This window comes from Athene noctua, chromosome 3 (assembly GCF_965140245.1).
Source record: "Athene noctua chromosome 3, bAthNoc1.hap1.1, whole genome shotgun sequence".
In the NCBI taxonomy this organism is placed as follows: domain Eukaryota; kingdom Metazoa; phylum Chordata; class Aves; order Strigiformes; family Strigidae; genus Athene; species Athene noctua.
In genome coordinates this window covers 44,232,051-44,256,481 of record NC_134039.1, presented here as the reverse complement: position 1 = coordinate 44,256,481, position 24,431 = coordinate 44,232,051, and the positions used below count along the sequence as shown (strand labels likewise).

The following is a 24,431-nucleotide window of genomic DNA, read 5'->3' as shown; positions in this document are numbered from 1 at the left end:
TGGCCTTTATGACAGGGTTACAGCACTGGTGGACAAGGGAAGAGCAACTGATGTCATCTACCTGGACTTGTGTAAAACATTTGACACTGTCCTGAACAACAACCTTGTCTCTGAACTGGAGAGACATGGATTTGATGGATGGACCACTCAGTGGATAAGGAATTGGCTGGAAGGTTGCACTCAAAGAGTTCTGGTCAACGGCTCAATGTCCAGGTAGAGAGCAGTGATGAGTGGTGTTCCTCAGTGGTCTGTGCTGGGGCTAGTGCTGTTTAACATCTTTGTTGGTGACATGGACAGTGGGACTGAGTGCACCCTCAGCAAGTTTGCTGATGACACAAAGCTGTGTGGTGCAGTCGACACGCTGGAGGGAAGGGATGTGCCATCCAGAGGGACCTGGACAGGCTTGAGAGGTGGGACCATGCAACCTCATGAAGTGCAACAAGGCCAAGTGCAAGGTCCTGCCCATGGGTCGGGGCAATCCCAAGCACAGATACAGGCTGGGTAATGAGTAGATTGAGAGCAGCCCTGCAGAGAAGGACTTGGGAGCAGTAGTGGATGGAAAACTGACTATGAGCCAGCAATGTGCACTCGCAGCTCAGAAAGCCAACTGTATCCTGGGCTGCATCAAGAGAAGTGTGGCCAGCAGGGTGAGGGAGATGATTCTCCTCCTCTACTTCACTCTCGTGAGATGCCACCTGGAGTACTGTGTTCAGCTCTGGGGTCCCATGTAAGAAATATATGTGCCTGCTTGAGTGGGTCCAGAGGAGGCCACAAAGATGGTCAGGGGGCTGGAGCACCCCCTTATGAGTACAGGCTGAAAGAGTTGGGGTTGTTCAGCCTGGAGAAGAGAAGACTCCAGGGAGACCTTAGAGCCCCCTTCCAGTACTTAAAGGGACCTACAGGAAAGATGGGGAGGGACTCTTTAACAAGGGTGAGGGGTTATGGTTTTAAACTGAAAGAGGGTAGATTTAGATTAGATATAAGGAAGAAATTCTTCCCTGTGAGGGTGGTGAGACACAGGCACAGGTTGCCCAGAGCAGCTGTGGCTGCCCCCTCCCTGGCAGTGTTCAAGGCCAGGCTGGATGAGGCTTTGAGCAACCTGGGCTAGTGGAAGGTGTCCCTGCCCATGGCAGGGGGCGTGGAACTAGATGACCTTTAAGGTCCCTTCCTACTCAAACCATTCTATGAATCTGTGATGCTCAGTAAATTCTTGAAGGTAGAAAGGCAGTATCAGTCAATTCGAGAAGTTAAATGCAGAACCACATTTTGGAAATACAATGAACAGGAATCATGAAGTCATTACCCAGTAATCCTGACACTGTATTCAATATATTCAGGTGTATATTATTTACATAATCCTCACATGTGGAGAGGAACATCTTTTAATTGTCAAACAACCAAGATGTGATTAAACAGAACATGCCGTGCATATTGCTGCTTTCCAGTAGTGCTGCTTCTCGGCATTTGCTTTACACTTCTGGAAAAAGCTATTTAATAAAACTTTCAATACCCACTGTTGCAGCAGCCATAAAATAACAGGGGCCTCCCAGACCTGCTACATGAGAACTCAGAAAGAGTTCCTTATCTAATCAAGGAGAAGAATCTTCTGACTCACTTTATGGTATTATACAACCGTGTACATGCTGTAGGTGGTCTACCTATTGAAAGCTAACTCACAAAGCATGTTGTGATAAACTTTTTGCTAGACAAAATAGTAAACTGAAATAAGATTTAGCAATTTCTTTTTGTCATATAAAACAAGAGGAAACAGGAGAATTGTGATATCTCACAGTGATTGTTGTCACTGATTTTTAATATTCATTGCACTGTTATATTGTTAATGGAAATATTCATAGAATAATGACAAAATGTTCACTGTAGTGGCAGAAAAATGTTTAAGGTTTTTTCATACATCAAACGTCTCAATACGGAATTAAATTAGAGCAATTCATGGTAAGCTGATTAGAAAACAGAATGAAATTAGGTAAAATAATTCAATTTAAATCAAAATGAGGTAATTTTTCAAAACACTGTTTGCAGGTTCCATTTTTCTGCAGAGACTTCCATGAAAATAACTGCAGCCACTTCTTTAAAATCTTTTCTTTTAATCAATATTTTTTACAGCAGTTGAGATTAGGTTATTCATTGTAGTGACAACAATGTCGATGAACTCATTTGGCCTTAATGATTTGATTCTGGCAGCAGCTACTAATTCTGCTTACTAGGAAACTTAAGGTTTTTGTATGAAGGTTAAAGACAGAAGTGGTTCCTGGGATGGCTGACAGGGTGGATTAGTACTGCTGAGCCCTGTAGGAAAAGGTCACCACTGCAGTATGTAAGGGAGGGTTGTCACTGAGGGAGGTGAAGTCACATCTAGCCTACAAAGAGAGGTTTGGACTTGCATAAACTAGTCATTGGCAGATATAAGAAGGATTTGCTTATTGTTTCCTGCTTATCTTTGCCTACCAACACTGCTCCTGGCTTCTAATCACTGCTGCCAGACAGCCGTCACCATTGATGGGACTGTCAGCTGTTCTCTCTTCTTCCTGTTCCCAACATTATTTGTTTGTGACATTTCCAAACAGAAAATCTTGAGCAAACACGGCACTGCTGGGTGAGCAAAGAAAAACAGAAGAAATTTATCTGCTGACAGAGGTTTTTAAGCTACAGAAAGCTCCTTTAGGTTTTTATTTTATTTTTGAAATTGCATACAGTATTCCGTGCTTATCTGTATCTCACTGAGAATTCATGTTCAATCCTAATAACTTGCATCCCATTTAAATGGGAATAACTGAAGATCTCATTACTTAGGACTTTGAATGATTAGTCATTGGTGCATAGGTTCTCTAAAGATTCATAGAATATTGTAGCATATAGTGGCTTTAGAAGACAATTTCAGTCAGTTGCACAAGATAATACTGGCTATGAAACACGGCTTGCTAGAAAAGTGATGGCTCAGCAGTTCACCCTGAAATGTCACGCCATTTCAAAGACTTATCTTTCACAGTGCTGCAGAGCCTACATACACAGAAATGATATTATATGTAAATGGGAGTGCATAATACATTGACAAAGTTTGCAAAATGACATCTGAATTATAAGAAATAAGAAGTGATTGACAGGTTTCAGTTTGTATTTAATGGTATGTGGGTTTACAAGCCTTGTCCACAGCAGCATGAAGGGTGCTATCTGAATTTGATGAGCTGATGGTCTGGTCTCACTTAAGACAACTAACTGTTTACTGCACTAGGTTGTTCCATCTGGGTTATGTTTTCTCCTATACCAGCTTCATGCTATGTTCTCTCTTTAGTACAGTATAGCTCTGCACAGTCCTGTTATACTGCAGTACATTGCAATGTAAAATAAAAATTTTCTTAACTGTTAGGAGAGCAATTGCAGATAACTATAGATGTTCCTTCCCAGTCCCAAAAAATAAGTTTCAATGCGGAGCGTGACCTGTTAAAAGAAATGTATCGCAAACTTCCACAGATTTTAATGACATTGCAGATAGATAGTATGTATATATACTATGCATATGGTAACAGGAGTCCTCAAGGTTTGTACACAGCTCCTGAATCAATTTAACTATATAATCAGTTTAGGAACCAGCCTAGTTAAGCCAGACACCATTTGGGTGGATCCACATATATATGTTTTGCTACAGAATTGTAGAGCTCCCTTCAGAAGAGAAGCTCTAGTCTTGAAAAGGAAATTTAATGTTTCTACTTGATGTTTGTCACCTAGTCTCTCTGCAAAGAGCACTTAGAACACGTTACAAAAGGCAGAGGAAGCCAAATGATTAGTCTGAAAAGCTGGGAGGCAGTGAATTTAGGTTTGAAACATGAATATTCATCAGATCTTTCTCCCCTAAAATAATCATCAAGCACAACCTTTCTTTCAGAAAAGCTGTCAAGTCTGACATAATGTGCATTGAGAACCTGACTTAGAAATTAGTAACTCTGAAATGGAAGAATCTTTTCAAGCAGCATTAAACAGCATTTTAGCAGTTTCCCATTAAATTTTCTTCAGTATCTGTAAAGTTCATTGATTTCAGAGAAATAAAAAGCAGCAATATGTAAAGATGGAGACAGTACTCAGGAGTGAACCAACTCCTCCCCCTTCAAACTTTAAAAATAAAAAGAGGCTAAAAAATGCATTCAACTAATGTAAAGGGGTGAATTAATCTGTCTCATATCTGGGAGTGCTTGATAGAAGCAAAGGATATAGGATGCCTTTCTGCTTTCCCTGCTCAGCTGTATTATTCACTATAATTTTAGGCAGACTGTCTCTCAACAGACTGAAGGGTGTGCAATAATTGGGAAAATCAGTCCATTGGATGATGTCCTTAACTGCTTAGGTGTCACATTTTTAGACATCTATGCTTGAGAATTTTAATCTCTATCCAAATCTTACATGTCATAAAGAAAAATGAAGCTACATAATATCATCAGTTTTGGTATTTTGAATCACTCAGAAATAAGTTCAAAGAACCCTCTAAATTATAGTTTAATAACAAAGGAAATCTCTTTTCTCTAAAGGAAATTCCTAGGAAAATGCTAATCCTATGGTAAGGCTGATTAGGTATGATTTATACCTTGGAACATAAAGGGGTTTTTTATGTTTATTCCAATATTAAAAAGCATATTTGCATTATCCTTATGAATTCCTAGTTCCTTTAAAAAGAATAGCTAGGCTCAGGCATTTAATTGTGCACTGCTTTATGAAATATATTTCTTTTTTGTCAGTTGTTGTTTTTCAAATTCAAATTTGTCAAGTTGATTTATATCTTAGTTTGTTTCATTTCTTCCCCAAGAGACTTCTGCTTTTGTGAGTGTCCCAAGTAAGGGACTTCTCAGTAGATGCAGATTTATTTTATTTTTTTAACAAACAAATATCCTGACTTCTACTGGCAGACAATTTTGATAGTGGAAAGGAAGAAAGATATAATGAGATGGACTCACATGCTGCACAATCTAGGGGAGGGCCCTTAATGGCTTGTTTATTTTCCAGGGTTGCACACTCCAGCATTCCCAAGTGTAAACTGTTGCATTTGACAGATTTGAGTATGACCAGGGGACTGAACCAGCAGCCTGTCATGTTCAACTGTGCTGAATGTTTTCAGTAGCAGTGTTACACCAAAAGATTGGAGCCTGAACAGCTCATCAGTCTCAGGAGACTCCTAGATTTTGCCATGTTACAGGCAGACCATGACTGACTCATAGGCATACCTTAATAAAAGGAAGGAGAAATCAAACTTTGAATGAAGGATAAGAGAAGCATCTTTATTAAGCCAGTGAGTTAGCAAAAAGTGGAAGAAGGTCAGAGGTCCTCTGACTGTTCTGCCTGGTTTTCTCCTCCTCTGGAAAAAGCAACAAAACATAGCAAGGTGATTGAAGAATTGTCTCTGGGATACTGCTGCTCCTTTGCCTTTACAGTGACTGAAGCAGTATAGTCAAGAAAAGGGAGCAGTATTTTTTGCAGGGGTTTCTTCTGCACTGCTGCAAGGGAAAATAGTGATCTTAGTTTATTAGCAGTTAAATATTACATATTAGCAATTAGATATTACATGTTACTCCTCTCACAGTTGGTCCTATCTGTTACATTTTAGCACAATAGTCTTGATTGTTACTCAGTATAAGGTTAGCTATTCCTTTACTCAGATTGTAGTCCTTCAAAACCATTTTAGGACATTTTGTCGTTTATATTTATGCCAGTAATCTTGTACCTTTCCTGGGAATTTAAATTCGGAGAGGGAGAGAGGGGTGTTAGATATGGAAATGAAGACTTTTTCTAAGGGAAAAAGCTGTAGATATTATAAACATTGGTTGGTGTAGAAGAACTGTGATCAGTAGTAGTACATACTGTATATGTTGGGGATTTTAAGAGGTAAGTTCACACCAGAGTTTTCATCCTGTCCTAGCCTGTTCTCACTATGGCAATACCCTCTGTCCTTTAATTTCCAGTGCTTCTGATAATTTCATGTGGTCTGTCAGAGAGCAAAGATTATCTGAATTTTAGGTTAAACGGGAGAGAATGGGGCAATTTCAGGTGAAAACTAAGTACACAAAGTACCTGAATAGTATAAAGGTACACACTTTCTCTGCTAGAATTACATTTTTGCTGCAGGCCTTGCGTCACTGTCTGTAGTACCCTTTGTCTCAGCTCTATATGTATAGAGTAGAAACGATGCAGCAGTTCAATTCTCCAAACTCTCTGCTCTCTGCTGTCTAGAGCTCTGACCTTTGTAGGTAACATACATCTTTTTTTCATGCAGAAATTGAGCTTGGTGTCCCTCTCTGCTGCAATCCATCATATTTCCACAGTCTCTTGCTGTCTGGTCTTTTGATGTCTTTCTTGCATCCTAATTCTTTCTGCATCATTGCAGATGAGTATTTTCCTTCCTAATTCTCCTAGCAGGTAGCAAAAAGGACACTAGTAATTTCTGTTCTCATTCCAGCAGAACTGCAGGCTTCCTGCTTATCCATTACAGTATTTTTTTCTCCCTTTCACATGGAAAAACTGCATTGAAAAAACAGTGTGCATGCATTCTTTCTTTTTTTTTCCTGATAATTTTAGATTTACTTGCCCACTTTCATAGCTTAATTTGGGTTAGGTTTTTTTGGGTGATAACAATAAATAGCAAACTTATTTTTCATATTACTAAAGTTAATTAAAAACTCACATAGTTGCAAGGTTAAGTTGCATTTAAAATGTGTCTTGCTTACAACTGTAATGTAATCATAATTTTTGAGAGATATTTAAACTGTTTCTGAGATGAGGTATCCTATGCAGAAAAATGAGCTGCTTGGAAGGACCCTGTGCCCAGCAGGTAACTGTGACTCCAGCAGGATGCAGTGGACTTGTCACGTATGCCCTAGCAGAAAGACAAGGTTCCTCAAGGGCCATATGTTCCTCCCCAACTATCTGTATTTGCTGCTACTGTTCCTCAAGCACACATGCAGGCTGTGGTGGTCTGGGAAGGACCAGCCAGAGGGCTTTTGTCACCATCATTCACCACTTCTTGTTCTTCCCATCACAAAATCCATTTTCTGCCCCTTGGTACCAACCTCAGCATGCTCCCCAGTTGCCCAGAATCCCTGAGAAACAGCCAGAACCAAAGTCCTTAAACATTTGAGAGATTCTGACATGTTAGGGGAGTAAATCCACATGGGCAGTTAAGTATGTGCCTACAGGGAGATCAGTCATTGTTTTTCTCCTACTGAAGATGCTTAGAGGCTGAAATGTGTTCCCTTCTTAAAGCCTGTAATCCACACCATGCTGACAAGCTGTGTCAAGAGTGTCTTGAACCCATGAGCACCTTTTTTCACTTTCAGTCAATCCGATAATATTAGTAATTTCAGTACTTTCATCCCTTGGAAAGAGAGAACTCATAGTGAGATACATTAGTGCTGCCACCTTTTCAGCTGAAAGGGGTGCTTTTAATGTGCTGTTTCTCTGAACTTTGAGCTCAGAACAGCCAAGGGAAATATTCTGTTGTCCGGAGGAAGGACCACAACTTTCTAAAGACTTTGGATTCTTCTTTTTTGAAGAAAATTGTTTACAGGAAACATCTGTCACTGTACTAGGAAGAATACAAAAAGTTTTGAATGCATAAAAATTATTGTTGTTGGTTATGTATCTTTAGAGATTTGATCAAAATTTGCCATTTCTTTTTAAAGGCATTTCTCATATTTTGGCTCTTGTTTTGCATTAAATTATGAGTTAAATGTTTTTTAATTTCTCACAAGACAAATTGAAATATGTTTGATTTTAAAAAAAGAAATTATCTTCTCAAAGTTTTGTTTGAACCATCCATTTTATGTTATCCTTTATTATTTTATTATCTATACATTTAGCGTATATGCATATAGCATATGACTAGCACATGCTATAATGTTTCATTGAAGATGCTTCAATTTAGAAAAAGGTAGTTTTGTTCAGTATTAAGTAGAGTTTTCCATAATGATTTGAAATAGCAGATAAATTGAACCATCTGATAACTAAGATATAAAAAGAATATTTGCAGTGCCCTTATACCTGTTTTCTCAGTGCAAAAAAAGTGTTATTTCTGGTTTTAATATGAGTTTAATAAGTGTAAGTATAGATTTATTGAAATACATAAATTAGTTCCTAAGTTATTCAAGTTTTTGAGCAAATTGTGACTTTTTAAAAGTATTATTAGATGTTTCATTTTTCTATTAAAAATCAGTATATTGTCAAATATGTTTTGATTCAAAATTTCCAGCTAACTTTAAATCTGCATAGCTCCAATATTTTGCCCTGTCATAGTCCAGAAACCTGAGCAATTTATGTGGCCTGCAAGTCATTCCTACAATTCTCTCTTCTTCAGATTCCTAAAAATTGGGTAAGGATTAAGTTGAAACCCAGGTAATAGTTCCATAATTGAGCTCCTACCCACATTGACAAGATGATAAGTACATGGCACAGGGACTCTTTAAGAGATTATGGGACCAACGAAGATTGAATACCACTGATATATGGAATAGCAAATATATATAGTTGGAGACTTCTGGTGATAGAATCAATCCCAGTTGTGATCTCTGAGCAGAATTAAAATACTATGACTCAATGATGGCATGACCATGTGAAAAGCGGCAATGGAACATAAGGTGCAAATGAATAACATCTAGAATTGCTGCAACAGTCTGGCACAAGTCAGGATTAAAGATAACCGACTCTTCAAACAGAATTTACCTAAAACTAACCAATGTCAATAATCTAAATGCCTAAATAGCTCTTTAATTCAGAATGAGAAAATCTTGAACATTTGGGGAATTGAAAAAAAATATCAAATAAATGCTAGGATGACTAAACCTCTGCAAATAAATTTGATTCTGAAATCCATGTTTTCTAAAGTCAGCAACCTGACCTTTATGGGGAAAAGGGTGAGAAGGAATTAAAAATCAGGAAAAAACCTGCAAATCTCAAACCTGAATAAAAATGTTCCATGAACCTATTTATTAAAAAGAGAATAGAAATAAGCCTGAACTGGATGATTTTATATTTTTTTTAAGCAGTCTGGTTTTGTGTACAGGTTCATGTGTGTCTGATACATGATACATTTAATTCATATTGCACATTTCCTCTCAAAGAGACTTCTACTCTGCCTCTGTCTTCATGTGGCTTTGTATTTCCGTGAGTTACAAACTATAATTTTTTGAGCATTTATGTTTTCTGCAAAGTTTGATTAAAATCAGCCAGTAGTTTTGCCCAGGCAGCAGTGATGACCAAGGTCCTGAAAGCCAGATGTGCAGAGAGCATGAGCATTGAAGCTTTCATTCCTTACTAAATCATGCTAAAAAAAACAGGACATGCAGAAGGAGGAGAAAGTCCCTTCCTACTTTCTGCTAAAGCAGTAATCTGGGCCTTTACTCAGCAAAATCTGGGTAATGAGCAATGAATGTGAATGACAGTCCTGGCAAACAAAACCAGAAGAAACAGCTTTGTGTTCTGCTTAACTTGTCCTTTGTAAGGTTGTTGTCATGATGCTGACTGCAAGCAAGTCTACTAGGCTGCAGATAACAGGCTTTCCCTGTTACCTGAAAATGTTTGTGTGGATCAAGCTCTCAAAGAGTTTCAAGGGTGAAGATTGTTAGTAAGAAGCCCTTTAGGCATCAAACTAGCAGCTTTTCCCACAGTTGCAACTTGTTGCTAAATTCAGCAAACCAGCACCATGTCTTGAGACCTGCGGGGAAAAATCTACATTGAACAAGGGTGTGTGGGAGGAAACCTATTGCTTGCAGTTGCTTCCCAGATAAAATTCATCCCATGGTTCCTGAAGGGCTGTGTTTCTGACTGCTCATGCGTGGTGGGAGGCATCCCGCTCCCAGGGTACTGTCCCCACTCCTTAGATGGCAGTGCAGGACCACAAGCTCTGGGACCACATTATGCCAACTGGTAAGAAGGTTATCAGGGAGTGCTGCAGTGAAGTAACGAGGATTGGAGGTGTCCCACAATAAGTTGTTACTTTCAGCTTACAGTTGCAAAGGAAGATTTAAAACAAACAAGCATGAAATTACAAATGAATTATAACAAATTTGGTTTAGTCTCTGCATGCCCCATCTCTTCATCAACAAAGGACAATGTGGAGTAACAAATATGTCTCACAAGCCAAAACCAACTCCAAACCTTGCTTTACCACAGCAGCAAAGATGCATGAAAACGCTGCTTTGAAGTGTTGCTGTTTCATGGAGACTTACAGGATGAACATCATGACCAGAATGAATAGAGATTTACTTCTCATCATTCTGCTAACATAGTTATGTATGGTTTTTTCTTTAGATTGAGTTTAATCAGTTGCAAGCAGGAAAAATAAATCCCTGCTTCTGCACGTAAGCAAAAATAGTATAGGTATATTTCTGAATACTCTTAAAAGTGAGAGACTACACAGCAGAGGAGGTTACCAGTAAATAGGACTTTGACATCAGGCAAATAATTACTGAGAAGAATTCTCCTCTGAACAATTATCAGGAGGATGTTTGGTTTCTTCATATGCTGTAAAGACTAGGTTGCATAAAGAGCTTTGATTTTTCAGTGTCTCCCTCCTGGCTGAAGTTGTGACTGGCAGTTTACAAATGTGAATGGCAAATTCTGCTTATCTCAGGGTATTTAACATGCTGGTTTTGATATGGTTTTCCTTCAAATACAAATGTGGATCCCATGAGATGTTTCTTAATGCTTGTGGGATCTCATTTCTTTCTTCACTTTTGCGGATATGAGTTGACCATACACAAAGTGAAGAATGACATTTTTACTTCTTAAAGTGATGAGGTAACAAGGAATGAAGTTTCATATTGCTTTTGTGTCTTCTGAAGAATTGTATAAGCACTGTAATTTATTTATTTATATCCATTCAAATGATGTTAATTAATTTGTCTGAATCTGCATTTGAAAAATGGAAACATTTCTTGGATCCAAACAGGGTATTAAAATCATAATAAACAGCAGCAGGAAGTTAATTCCATCAAAAGCTTTTCTCTTTTGGTTGGTTATGATGTTGCCAACAGTTCTTGGTGGAATTACTTCCTTACATCTTGCTTCAGCCCAGATATTACTATTTTCCATAGATTGTTTGAAATGTAATTAAAAATAGATGCTGTTTATCTCATGAAAAAAAAAAAAACAACCAAACAAACAAAAAAAAAAACCCCAACAAAAAAAACACCTGGAAAACTGTGCATTCCAAGAACAAAATGCCTTCTCTAGTTGGATATTTGCTATTTTATTCAAGTAACACTTGCCTAAGTTCCATTTTACAAAGTTCCTTCTTCTGATTGTTGATACATTCTGTTATGAATTTAGAGCTAGTTAATGACTTTCTGCTGTCCCTATCATGTCAGATTAAGCGTTGTATTCAGAAATAAATGGAAACCAGAAGGGATTCTGGCAAAGACTTATTTGGATCCTGAGGTGTGGGTATGCAGGTTTTGCAAGGTATGCATAATCATCACAAGAAATTTAAATCTTCCATCAATTCATTTTCTTTCCTGCAGGCTCTAAAACCAAATTATTTCCTAAAGCACTTATTAAATGCTTGGAAAAAGAAATACGGAAATACATTGACCTTGCAAAAATGCATTTTGCTCTAATGGTGCTCTTGGGCTAGAAGTAATTTCTGTAGTAGGATATAATTTTCTAATTGGATCTTACAAAAAAATTTCAAAGGTGAAATAAAAAATCATCCCAATGTGATACTTCATGAAAGCAGATGCATAAATGCATTGCTATTCTTTTTAATTATAAACAATTTTCCTTAGAATATGCTGAATGTATCCATTTTGAAATGTACATGTCATGATTTTCTATCCGTGACCTCAAAGTAATTCAGGATTAATGCTTCAGTGGTTGCCTTGTTTGGGTATGACAGGTAATACATTACACTTGCTGAGGAAAAGGTGGTGAGTCCAACTGGCTATGTTTTTATTTAACTATGAGGATAGAATATCTATAATGAAATTTATAGCCCCTGCAGGTTTCTGGTTTAATTCAGGGACTGGGCTTTGGCTCTCAGTGTCTGAGGATTGAAACAAAATATTGATTTTATGAACTCCATGCCATCTTGAATCTGTCTGTGGAGGGTCACTGTAGCTGTTTTATGAATAATGAGCAGCTGAGCTCATAGTAAAAGATTTAAAATGGATTAATTCACGATGAATTGAACTTTGAAGGAGAAAGTTTGCCAGCTGATATATTGACATGCTAGTGAGGAGTTGCTTTGAGTAAAACATGTCAATTATTTTCTTATCTTTTCTTCTTAATGAGCTAAGAGATCATTTCTGTTCTCAAAAGTCAATTAGAGGAGTAGCTATAAAGTCTTGTTAGGCTGAATCCTGCCTTACTCTCCTGGAACATGTCCTGAAATATGGGTGTCAGAGAGGATGGTTCATGGCAGCAGCCTGGACTGCATGTTAATATTCACTTTACTGGTGTGCTGTAGAGAAACCATGTTCACTCCATGGAGTGTATTGTGAAGGCTGATTTATGGATTGCATTCCCTGTTTCATGGATTTTATGCGTGGAGGACTAGCTTAAGCACAGGCTGATGATCAGTGAGTTCTATCTTCCTCTTGCAGGACTTAATTTGTATGAATAGAGTAAGGAAATGTGTACTAAGTTCACGTGGACTATCACGCTTTCTACTGTGGACATCTAGTTGAAATCCTCTACCTTGTTCATATTTCTCCAGTCTTTCCTGCTTAACTTTTGGATGTACCTGCCTTTGTTTGATGACTGCCTAGGGGATTAAATGCCAACCTTTGATTTTCTAACTCACATTTAATATAGATGTCTTGCACATCACTGACACAGATTGTCTTACACTCCAGGTAGCTGCTTACTTCAAAGGTGGCTAAATTTGGGTATTTTACTTTTTTAGGGCACTGTTGGCTAATTTAAATAACTGTCCAGTATAACTGAGGGTGTTGCAGTCCTAGTCACTGCAATAGACTAGTGTACTAGGATCTTATTTGGCAAACATGGAATTAAGCTATACTAATCAAAGCAATTGTTTGTGTTTCTCATACCTCTACTGTTTCTATGAACATTTGTGTAGAGACATCCAGAGGTTCTGAGAGGGAAATGGAGACTTGCATCATCTGAGGATTAATTAACATAAAACAGCCAAATGTGTGCAGCCAGAGGAAGGGCTCATTGCTCGTTTTTCATCTGCTCAGTATGGATTTGTAGGTCCTCAAACACACACTCGTGAGTTAAGTTTCTGTTTAGCCCCGAATGTTACTCTTTCGTCATGATCTCGGTTATCTTATTTGTCCTTTAAGACCATTCCCTCCAACAGCAGAAATACACATGGGCATTGCTCTGTATGTACCCATTATGATAATAAACAATTTAGAAGTGTTTGAAAGTGTTCTCACACTTTGAAAGCTCAGAGTTGCTATAAAAAGTATGTAAAGGTTGCTTTGCTAAATGTGATTGCTCAGATTCCCTGAATCCCAAATCCATACACAAGTCACTGAAGGTGTGCAAGTTCCACTGTCATTAGCAAGAATATGACTAAAGATTTCTCATTCCTAAGCAAGACACGGTCAAGAAAAGGATCACAGATCTACTATGCTCGTCTAAAGCCCTTCATGTGCAGTGTAAAGCATGTGACAAATAAAGTGCTATTTTTCATTCAGAGTTACAAACCTACCTAGATAGAACAGTTGTTCTGATTAAAGTAATTCTTCAAGGGAAAGGTTTTGGGCTTGTTCTCTAGAGCCATATTCTGCAAGCTGTTGTTCCTGCTTTTTCTTGCAGAAATGAGTAATGAACCAAAGAAAAAAAAAGTCAGGAACTTGTCAAAATATGCCAAGGACTGGTTGCATTGAAGGAACCATACTTTTCCAGCAGACTCGATAGCACATTGATTGGAGTCTTGCTGCCATCATATGTCTGATGATCTGCTTGTGAAAAGCTTTTTAATTTGCATACTTAGGCCACTTTGGCTGGAGGTGCTCTCAAAAATTAATGAGGTACACCAGTGTTGAAACAAATTCCAGGCATTGACCCAGCTAATCAGTAAGGTGGACTTCACTAAACTGGCAAGTTTAAGGGCTTGTAGTAAAATGCTGAAAACGGGAAGGATGATACGGGAGGGATGGAAGGAACAATCATTGTGGTTGGGTGCTCTGCTGTGTCTTGTCTGAAATTAGAGACTGCTTTGATTTTCTGAAACAAGTGCCATTAAAGGAAAATATTTTAGGTATCCATGGAGGTAACAACACAGGTTGTTAGTACCACTTCTTCTTGTCATGTACCTTCGGGATTCATTGCCCTCCCAATTCAGTGCATTCTGTATTTTCAGCCATCATGCAAAACATCTAGAAAAAATTGTTGCATATTTCTGCAGGTCTTCATTATGTAGGTATGATCAAACACTATCTGGCTTGTTTCATTGCATCTTTACCATTCAGCTGTTGCTTGCTCACCTGCTGTGTGAAATAATGTCTTATCTCATATAAAATATTCCTCCTTTGGTTCATATACTTCGGTGTGTGAACTCAGAATTGGATTATATTCCAGCGAAGAAAACCAAATACTTGTGGAAAGCAAACACAAAAGTGTCATGAGCACAGCTGAGTGCAATTTATCTTTCCATTTGAGGGAATACTTGTGGGAATGCATTTATAATCTTTGTTCAGCTCTACATATTGATGTTAAGCACTGGGTCTTTTGACTTCAGACACCTTGCTATTTCTAGAACAATTATGTGGTGGAAGGGTCAATGAGAGGATTATTATGGAGAGATCTTTTCAGTACTAATGCACACTAATGAAAGCAAGACAAAGAATGATAGTGGAGACTGACCAGTTGTGTAGATAACAAGTTGTGGATTCCTCAACTTCATGGGGTATTTGATATGATCAAGGAGTTGGAACATTGCTTGAAGCATTTGGAGCAATTTGTGTAGTGCTGGGATTTGTACAATATTCATAGCCACCTATGTCAATTAGAAACAATGTGGAAGTCTCCTCCAGCAGAAGTGTTATTTCTTGCTTCAAAATGGGCAAGAACTGTTCAGATTTGAAAGATACAGTCTACAATTAGGGTATCAGTTTTAGCTATAGTCTCATAGGCACACCTAGTGCATCAAAGAAAAACACAGATCTAAGTAGAAATAATATTGGTAAATGTTACTGCAAAGAGCCTGGGCAAACTCAAAGAGCATAAGGTATGTTCATGCTGGATGAAGGCTGCAGCACAGTGGCCATAAATATAACGAGGGGATGGGAAGGAAACCATCCCTTGACGCCTATCACATGGTTGGTCATACTTTTTCTAGCTCCCAAGGTGAAGGAGAATTCATACTGCAGTACAGCTTCCCTGCTTAGATTCAGCCCTGTGTACAACTGAAGTGACGGAATAATTATCAGAATTATAAAGTGGATAAAGCTGAATGTTACTCATGCTGTGTGAAAAGAACTTAATGAGGTTGTAAAAGCACTCAGAAGTAACAAAATGGTTGCCCATGTATCTTTAATTCAGATTTCTTGTGCAAATACATTTTCAGGCAACCACGGTTTGGTCAACAGCATCCCCCAATCTCTAGAGTCCTTTTATATAATGTGTAGATTGAGGGTGTTCGATTTTAAAGCATTTACTTGACATTTTGTACATTCCTTGTTATTTATCATGTAAGACCCCCTATTTTATTTATCATATGCCATTTGAACATTTTTCCAAAGAAAAAGGGGCTCTTTTAACGTGATTTTAGTGTAGTATCTGAGTATAAACAGTTATCAGCAACTGTTTTCAAACTCATTTGTGCTTGTATTGTGTCCATTTTACAGATGGAAATCTGAAGTACAGCAAAAGTAAGGCCAAAAATAGCTGCTGGTTTTTGACATGCAGTCTGAGTTGCTGGTAACCTAAATTTTAAGATACCCCTGCAGCAAACTATAGGTTCAAAGCACACCTTTGCAAGTTAGATGCTAAGCTCTAAAGATAATTAGAAGCTCTTTATTGGTGTCTAGCTTATTAAAAATGTTGGTTAAAGCAGTCACCTAATATCTTGCAGGTTGCAAGGAATCTGGTACACCAGGGGCTTCAGTCATGCTTCATGTAGTCCCTTTTGTTACAGAAGTCTTTCAAGTTCTCTGAAAAATGACAGGTCAGCTTGCTTTAATGCAAAATACAGATTCATCCCTAGAGCAGACCTCTTATAAGCACTAAATTTATGAAGCATTTCTAGAGAAAAAATAGTATGGGCCTGTGTTATCAAAAAGTGTGTTGTTGCATACGTTCACAATGAGAATAGTGACTGCTGGGGTGTTTACTTGCTCTCCCATTTGCTGATTTAAACACAGAACTAGGCAACATGTAGCAGGCTGAGTTGAGCTGCTTGGGTAGCTGAAAAAAAAAATTTGTCAGGCATTTGCAAACAGTGATTTTGAAGAGATGTATAAATTTTCCAGAATTGAGAGGATTTCTCTTAGAAACAGCAAAATGCATATCCTTAATATAAATGGCTTGCTGAATTGCAAAGTTCTTCCCCAGTTCCTCTAGGGATCCAGGGGTTTCTCAAAGAAAAAGTTGATTCAGTCTCCCAGATAGCTGAACTGCATTTGCTGTCATTTTCTTTTAAAGAAATTGACCTGAAGCTGACACCCAACAAGAAAAAAAAAAAAAACAACAAACAAACAACAGATTTTTGCCAGTTCTAAATATTTTTTTGTTTATACTTATTGTGGTTTTAAAAAGGGGAGTCAGGCATTAATAAGCAACAGTACTAACCTGACCTGTCATAAACTCTGTAGAATGCATGAAAAAGAGAGAAGTAAATGAAAGATTAAATGAAAAATTAATCTTAGCCAGTGTATTAAAAGCCTGCATTAAGTTCCTAAGGTAGTTTGACAGTGAAGATTGTTTTGATGAGGGGTAGGAGGAACAAGAACAAAAATTACAGTGAGAATTTGCTGCAGACACCCAAGAATGGGTTTTAAATCTCAAGGTGATGCACATGTAATTTTACCAGATTGTCATACATTTGCTAGTTTAAAGGAGAAATTGGTATGAATCATCAAGAATCTTTTCCAGGCATCTTCATTATCCAAAAATGATATTAACTCATCTAATAGCAACTATACTATGTAGACATGGAGAAAGAGGACTGAAAAATTAGAAATAGTAAGTATTGAAAGATAAAAGATTTAGCTGCATGAACAAGTTAGAATAACTCTGGACAATGCACTAAAATAAGCACAGAACAACGACCTTCATTGCCAAAAGGGTGGCTGATACAGTCTGTTTTGCTGGATTTTTTTCCCTTTTTACTACATATTCTCAAAAGTTTGATGCAAAACATTCTTTAAAGTAGAAATCAGTTTCTTTAATATTCCTTAGAAAAATGCCACACAGGAAAGAAAGGCTTTGGATTTTTTTTGTTTTTAAAAATACTGAATACTATCAGAAATTTGGGGATATGAAAGCCCCCAAATTTAGAAAACATTTTGAGCACCTATCATAAGAGAAAAAAAGTCCAGACAAATATAGTGATGTCTCTGAAAGGTCAGTAGTGGAGGTGTCAAAATAATCTTCCAAGATACATCTTACAAGACAGCCATGAGTGTTCCCAATACCCACTAATAATCCACTGGTGAGTGAAGTGTGATGAGTGTGAAACACCACAGAGAAGCCATAAGGGAAAGGAAACATGATCAGAGTCATTTTTGCCTGGAAATTTCAGCTGTAGAGAACATGTTTATATTTTGTGAATCAGCTGAACTATTTCAGAATTTGGAAAATGTGAATCTTCTTACAGAGAAAAATGAGCATGAAATGAAGTACCAAAAATTAAAATAGAACAAAATAACAAACAAACATACAAACATGGAGAAGCAGAATTAAACATTGATTTTGATCCCTAGGGACTTAGAGTAGACTCAGAGAACTGATGGTCAAGTATTAATGGACATGAATGTCATACATTAAAAGTTCATGTTGTTTGTGAAAGTACCCAATATATCTCATTTTGAATCTGGCTTATGATTTTTTCCCTTTTTTTAAATTATCTTTTAATGAGGGCATATTGTCTTTTCTAAAGCCTAACACATTTAATACTATTTATGTTTTTATCCATCTTTAAGGTTCTCTTAGTCTAAATAGTGTTATACAAGGTATATTCCCATGTGGTACACAGTATTTGAATAATAGCTTCTAGCATCAATTTCATATCACATTAGACAGTGAAAAATACAGAAAATATAAATGACTAGTGTTTCAGAGATGGTTCTTAGATGAATGTGGGCAACCTATAAGGTATGATATTATAATTGCTTAGATATGAAATTTTATTATTAAATCACTCATGTGTAGATTACCCGGAAATGTAGCAGAGGACATATTTATTTGTAGTCATTGTACTCAACAGTGGAAAGTGCAGAATGGTAATAAATTCTTGCCCTCTGAAATATGTTTATCTTGTCACTGAGCTGGCTTACTAATGTGATTTTCTACCTTTTGCAAAATGAATGTGATACTTGATGCAGTTGCTATGATACAAGACTAGTGCACTGAACTTTCTGGTGCATCAGCACACATTTTATACTATGCAGGTCACTGTCATTGCTGTTAAAACTTTCTAAAGCCTTCCATAAAGAAGTTGACAAGTGAATTTAACCTTTCAAAAAACTAAATGTAAAATAAAGATTCACAGATATTTTCCTTGTTTGCTCTGAATGACTAGTAGCCATAGTACTGAGCTTTAACTTGACTGTAGGACTGAATTTTAGATTTTTTGTAAAAGACAGTTCATGACAGGGTACAGCAAAACAAAGCTATGTACTCTCTTGTGTTTTGAGCTTTACCAGCACACATAAACATGTCACCTCGCTTTGTCTCTCCAGAAGTTATGTGTTTAGAACAGCCTTCAATAACCCTCTCCTCTCTAGAAGAGGGAAAGAGGCACCTTCAGTGGGCAGTTCAACCCACAAACCTGAGACATTTTAAGACAGGATGAATTACCTCCTAGAGGAGCCTGCTTCTTTGTACTGGTTAGAGAGGGCACTTGATTAGATAGCTTAAATGAGATACCTAACTTTTTATAGCTAAAACTATAGGAGATGAATCCCACTGCAAGTGATAAAGTTAATATTTTTCAAACTCTGCATCACGGGAATAATCCAAAACAAGATTAACAGGTAGAGATGCAGAAAAACAGAGTATACTGCTGTATATGGCAATAAGCTAAGAGTCATAATCTAACACCATGGAGAAGCAATTGTGTAGAGAAAGGTCTGAGAAACACAGATCAACCTCTCTTCCATGCAAAAGCAAGACTTTTGTGAGAGTAGGTAAATGACATTTCTGTAAGAGTAGACTTTCTCACATTTGCATTCTCTGTCTCAATCTCCCAAAACAGAAGAGTTGACAGAGTGTGTTTCTTGAGAGATGTATAATGTGTTCTCTGTCAACTCTGGTGACTGTATTGTCGGGGAATCATATTTTGATGACATTGCAGCCACAAAGGCCGAAGACAAGAAAATAAAACTTCTGGAAATACTGGGTTTCTGCTGACGGTTGATTAGACTGCAGAAGAGATAATCCTTTTATTTTTCTGTAGTCTGGAAATCCATCAGGTGTTCTCCAAGCTATTAATAATGATTTGGCTAGCAATACCAGGTAGGTTTAATGGATTTCCCTGACAGTGTACTGAATGTGATTGCAATGAAGCATGAAACAACCTGTTTTAATGACTTGCACTAGTGCTTGCTTAGACCTGATGTTAATTTTTAAAAATGCACCTGGGTCTTTCATTAATGGAACAAGCAACCACTTGACAGTGTGTGAATAATTGATTAAAATGTCTAAAAACTCATATTCATTGTACATCAGGAAATATTACTGAAAATTTTCTGGTAAATCTCTTGAAGAATAAGTAATTGCATCTATTGATTTTGAGATGCTTTCTGCCTATTGACACTCAGTATGTAAAGTATATGTGCTCCTTTCTCTACAGCTGGGATGACAGCAGCTCAGTTAGTAGTGGCCTCAGTGACACTCTTGACAACCTCAGCACGGATGATTTGAATACCACCTCATCTGTCAGCTCTTATTCCAATATAACTGCCTCTTCAAGGAAGAATACTCATGCCCAGGTGTGTACCTTTTCACTGCCATTTCTTGCAACACGCCCCAAGTGTGCAGGAGAACAAAGAAAAATGTTTAGTATCAGTGAATATAAAAATATTCCTATTTTACAAAGTCCTCTGTCACACTTGTGTGTAAAAAAGCCCATGGACCCCACTGACCCAACCCTGACGTGTGAACTGATGTCTCAGATGCCCTGCTCCCAGGGCACATCCCACTGCTGAAGGTGCCAGCTGGTGAGAACCCTGCTCTGCCCACCCTGGTGGAGCACCCACTGGTCCCAGCCCCAGGAAGCCCCTGCTGCACCCTAACATAAAAGATCACAGTATGACTGAATCTGTGATGGGTGGATCTCTACTCACTCCATCCCATTTGGAATATCTCTTTCAACAGATAGCACAATTTAAAATAAGATAGGTTTTGTCTTTCATGCGATGACACTTATCATGGAAGAGATACATAGGCTGTGCGGTCCTTTACCTGTTCTCTCCAGTGGGAGAAAGAGGCTGAAGGAAGAAACTCACAGGTGGCAGAGCTTATCTTCTCCCCTGTTAGGTCCAGGAATGAAAGTGTCCAATAGGCCCACAAGCTGACAATGCATAGTGTTAAAATAGAGTTCAGAGCAGCATACAGTCACAAGCTATATACATATGTATATATAAAGCCCTTGTGCTTTATATATACCCCAGTATTTCTTCCCAGCTCCCCTCAAAATTGCAAGTGATTAAAAAGACAATACAGATTGCTTGCAGGACTCAGTCCCCCCCGAAAAAGAAAGAAAAACAGAAGAGTTAGTCCCAATAGAAAAGTGTTTTCTGCCTTGTCATCTCCTGTTTACAAGCTGGGAACTTCAAGACTGAACACTCAGCATAAGGGAAGAGTGGTTGCCTCCAATGATTTGATGTCAAGTATTCTGGACAGAAGACTGACACTCCCAATTCCATTTAGACTCCTGCAGGCAGCCTGTGCCTGCAATTGTGAGATCTGTTTTGTAGATATATATTGTGGCAGACTTTATCAACAGGAGAAAAACACATTTTTGTCATTTCCTTCAGACAATAGGGAAATAAAGTTGCTTTGGGAATGAAGATTAACCTACAGCAAGATAGATTTCAGACTGGCGACATACACATGCAGAGATACACAGATGCCAGCATTCTTGAGCCCTTTACCATTGCCTTTCCCACCTCATCAGGATCTCCCGTGGTTGCTAACTGGAGATCAGCTTCTCCCCTTTCACACCAACAGTGATGGCCAGCTGGTCCTGGCTTACTTGTTCCACTACATCATCATCATCATCATGACTGGGAAATCTCAGGCTGACTATTTAACTCTTCGTAGGTTTTTCATTCAAGTGATCTCATGTTCTAGCTGCTCAGCCAGATATTATTTGCAGTTTGCTCAGTGACAGACAGAGATGCAGCATATGTTCAAATGTTGCTTTCCTGCCAGAGTTGCTTTATGTTATGAAGGCTAGGAACCTTTATCAGGTCTGCCTTTACCAGATTGATCAGGATGCACTGTACTCCACGCTAGTCTGTCAGAATCTCTGTCAGAAGCTGAGATGAGCAAAATACATAATTTGCGAGCTATTCTCGGGGTGTAAGACATACTTGTGCAACACAGAGGTCCTTTTTTCAATCTTTTAAAGTGATCAGAGCAGTGTAAGCAGCCTATGGCCTGAGACAGAAAGTGCATTTTTTGCTGTTTTCTTATTAAAAAAGGATTAACATTGCTTATCAGATCCCATAATGGTGAAGAGAGGCTTTTAGAAAGTATTATACTTGTCATTTCTTGGAAATGATGCAGTTTGCTTTAAAAATGTATAACTACGCATTTATGACCATTATTTTATGAGAAAATTCTGGGAGCATTGCACATGTTGTAACAATAACAAGAATGAAAACTCTCATCTGAAGGACCCTGCAATATGTGTGTAGATGTTTGCTTGGGCTCTTTTCCCATCAATCCTTACCCAAAATCTGTGCTAGCATCTCCAAAGCATATATGAAATTACAGAAGTACAGAGAGCTTTTGCATTTTATATGCCTCAAATGACAAATATGTAAACAGCAACTGATTATTCTGTTGGTCATCTAGTCAGTATTAATCCTACTTATAACAGTGGTGCCTAGGAAACAGCCACAGACAGGTCTCTGTGGAGAAGGAGTTGTGACAACACAGAATAATAAATAGCCCTCCCCTGAATGCAACCCAGTTTGCAGTCCCACTTAGGTTGTCTGTATGGGGATAAAGCTGTGGTGATACCTGAGAGCAGCACCACTTTTTTGCTGTTAAAGAGGTACAGAGGTAAGCAGGACTGGTGAGATGATGTGCAAATAAGCCTTGAGGCTGAGGTCAGGAGGCTGCAGGAAAACACAGGAAAGGTTACAACAAAGCCTGTCAGCACAAAGAATGCAAGTCTTGTCAAACACAGAGGGTAGAGTCAGCCTCTCCAGCATTTCTGTTTAAGCCACTTTCACAGCTTCTACACTGTCTTGTGGGGCTGCTCCTTGCAGCACAATCTTACTAGCACACCCCAGGGAAAGCAGATGCCATAGGGGTGCTAGGTCCTCACTGGGGCATCTTCCACATGGGTATGAGTTGCAGAGCAAGTGTGGCCCCAGCTGGTTACCTTTACCCTGCTGGTGGGTAGTACTTGTGTAAGACTCTTTTCTAGCTGCTCTGCTAACTGATATAGCTGGAGTGAGTTGCTTGTTGGAAAATACTAATTTCACTGGAGACAAACCAGTAGAAAAGACATCAGCTGCGGCACTGATAATTTTGCTAAAGATGTTATCCTTGCTCACTGGTGGCACAACATACTCAGTGCTGCTGGAGTAATATTCCTAATTAGGTGAGTGGAAGTCTTGGGTAGGAAAAGGCAAGAAACAATTGAGATGATTTTAGTAGTATATTTAGGAATTTCCTCATTCAAGCTTTTTAGCAAAACCTCTCAGCACAGTGATTCATTTGTGAAATTCAGATGGAGCTGAGGAAAAACAGAGTATCACCACTGATTATTAGAATAAATTGTACTTTTTTCCATTATGATTTATCTATGAAGGAAAGAATTGAAATAAAAGAAAAAAGAAAAATGTCTTCCCCAAATGGGAATGTTCTTAAACTTTTGAAATCAGAATACTAATGTTTTAGAAGGGATGATTCCATGGCCCTTGCTACATATAAATAAGTATGCTTATTCTCGTCCCCTCGTGTGAATTAAGAAATCAGCAAATACTGAAGATGTTGAGACTGACCATTTCTCATGCAAATCTCTTGTAGCTAAAGACAGACTCAGAGAAGCGTTCAGTTACAGACAGTGAAACTTGGGGCAGCACTGAAGAACTGAAGAAACCAGAGGAAGATTTTGACAGCAGTGTAGACAGCAGTGGCAAGTGGAAAGGCCTTCCCTCAGGGCTGTCTGAAGAGTCCGAGAAAGGGGGGCAGAAAGCATCTCTCTCTGTTTCACAGACCGGATCCTGGAGGAGAGGCATGACTGCACAAGTAGGAACAACTCAGTCCAGGCACAAAGCAGGAACAAGTGCACTCAAGACCCCAGGTAAGAAACTTCTGTAATTGAGGTTACGGCATTGCAAATTAAGGCTTTATACTTAGAATTTATCTATAAACAGTAAGGGATACTTAGTGGGCTAAAAATAATTAATGGATATTATGAATATGTGGCAGTCATTAGGAACTGTAAGCATATTGGTAGTTCTCATAAATGACTGCAAGTCAAGACTGTAATAATATACTAACTTGTTCATCTCTGTTACTTTACTTCACTGCACACTAATAATTTATTAATCGCACATAAATGTATCAATAACAAAAACCTGTGATTGCATTTTGTTTTACTATAATTTGACTATGTCAACTTCTATTAAGGAATTCTAAAAAGCATTTTTGGAGTCATCTATGACTTATCTTTGTTCTCTAGAAAATCTGTACCTTTAATATTTGTACATTTGCACAGAAATGGCCAAAGATTAGAAGCTGAGATTTTAAAAATTAACGTTCAAGTGAAGGGACTCAAAATAAGTGCTTCTGAACTAAAGCTGAATTGTCACATTCCAGATACTGTGGGTATTCTGTAGAACACTGTTAAGAAATAAAAAAATTGAAAAAACCACCTTTTTACAGACTCTCTTCAGTGCTACAAGACTTCTTACCGAATTTTGAAGGGCCTCTCAGTAGTAGTAAGAGCTTCAGCAATCTAGTTTTGAAGCAAAAAATCCAAACTTGGTGGAAGACATCATTATTAAGACCATCCAATCCATCATTTTACTAGGAAAGTATTGATTCTAGACATTTTCTAG

The 24,431-nt window shown here is 38.1% G+C and overlaps 1 protein-coding gene across 3 annotated transcripts in view; it reads left to right on the top strand.

Moving 5' to 3' along the window:
- The window catches only part of NAV3 (neuron navigator 3), a 270,447-nt gene that overhangs the window by 182,514 nt on the left and 63,502 nt on the right, over positions 1 to 24,431 (top strand). For all 3 annotated transcript variants that reach the window (XM_074902825.1, XM_074902824.1, XM_074902826.1), the window contains 2 exons: positions 19,979 to 20,111; positions 23,395 to 23,671. In XM_074902825.1, coding sequence (XP_074758926.1) covers positions 19,979 to 20,111; positions 23,395 to 23,671 — 410 coding nt within the window. The remainder of the gene's footprint in view (positions 1 to 19,978; positions 20,112 to 23,394; positions 23,672 to 24,431) is intronic.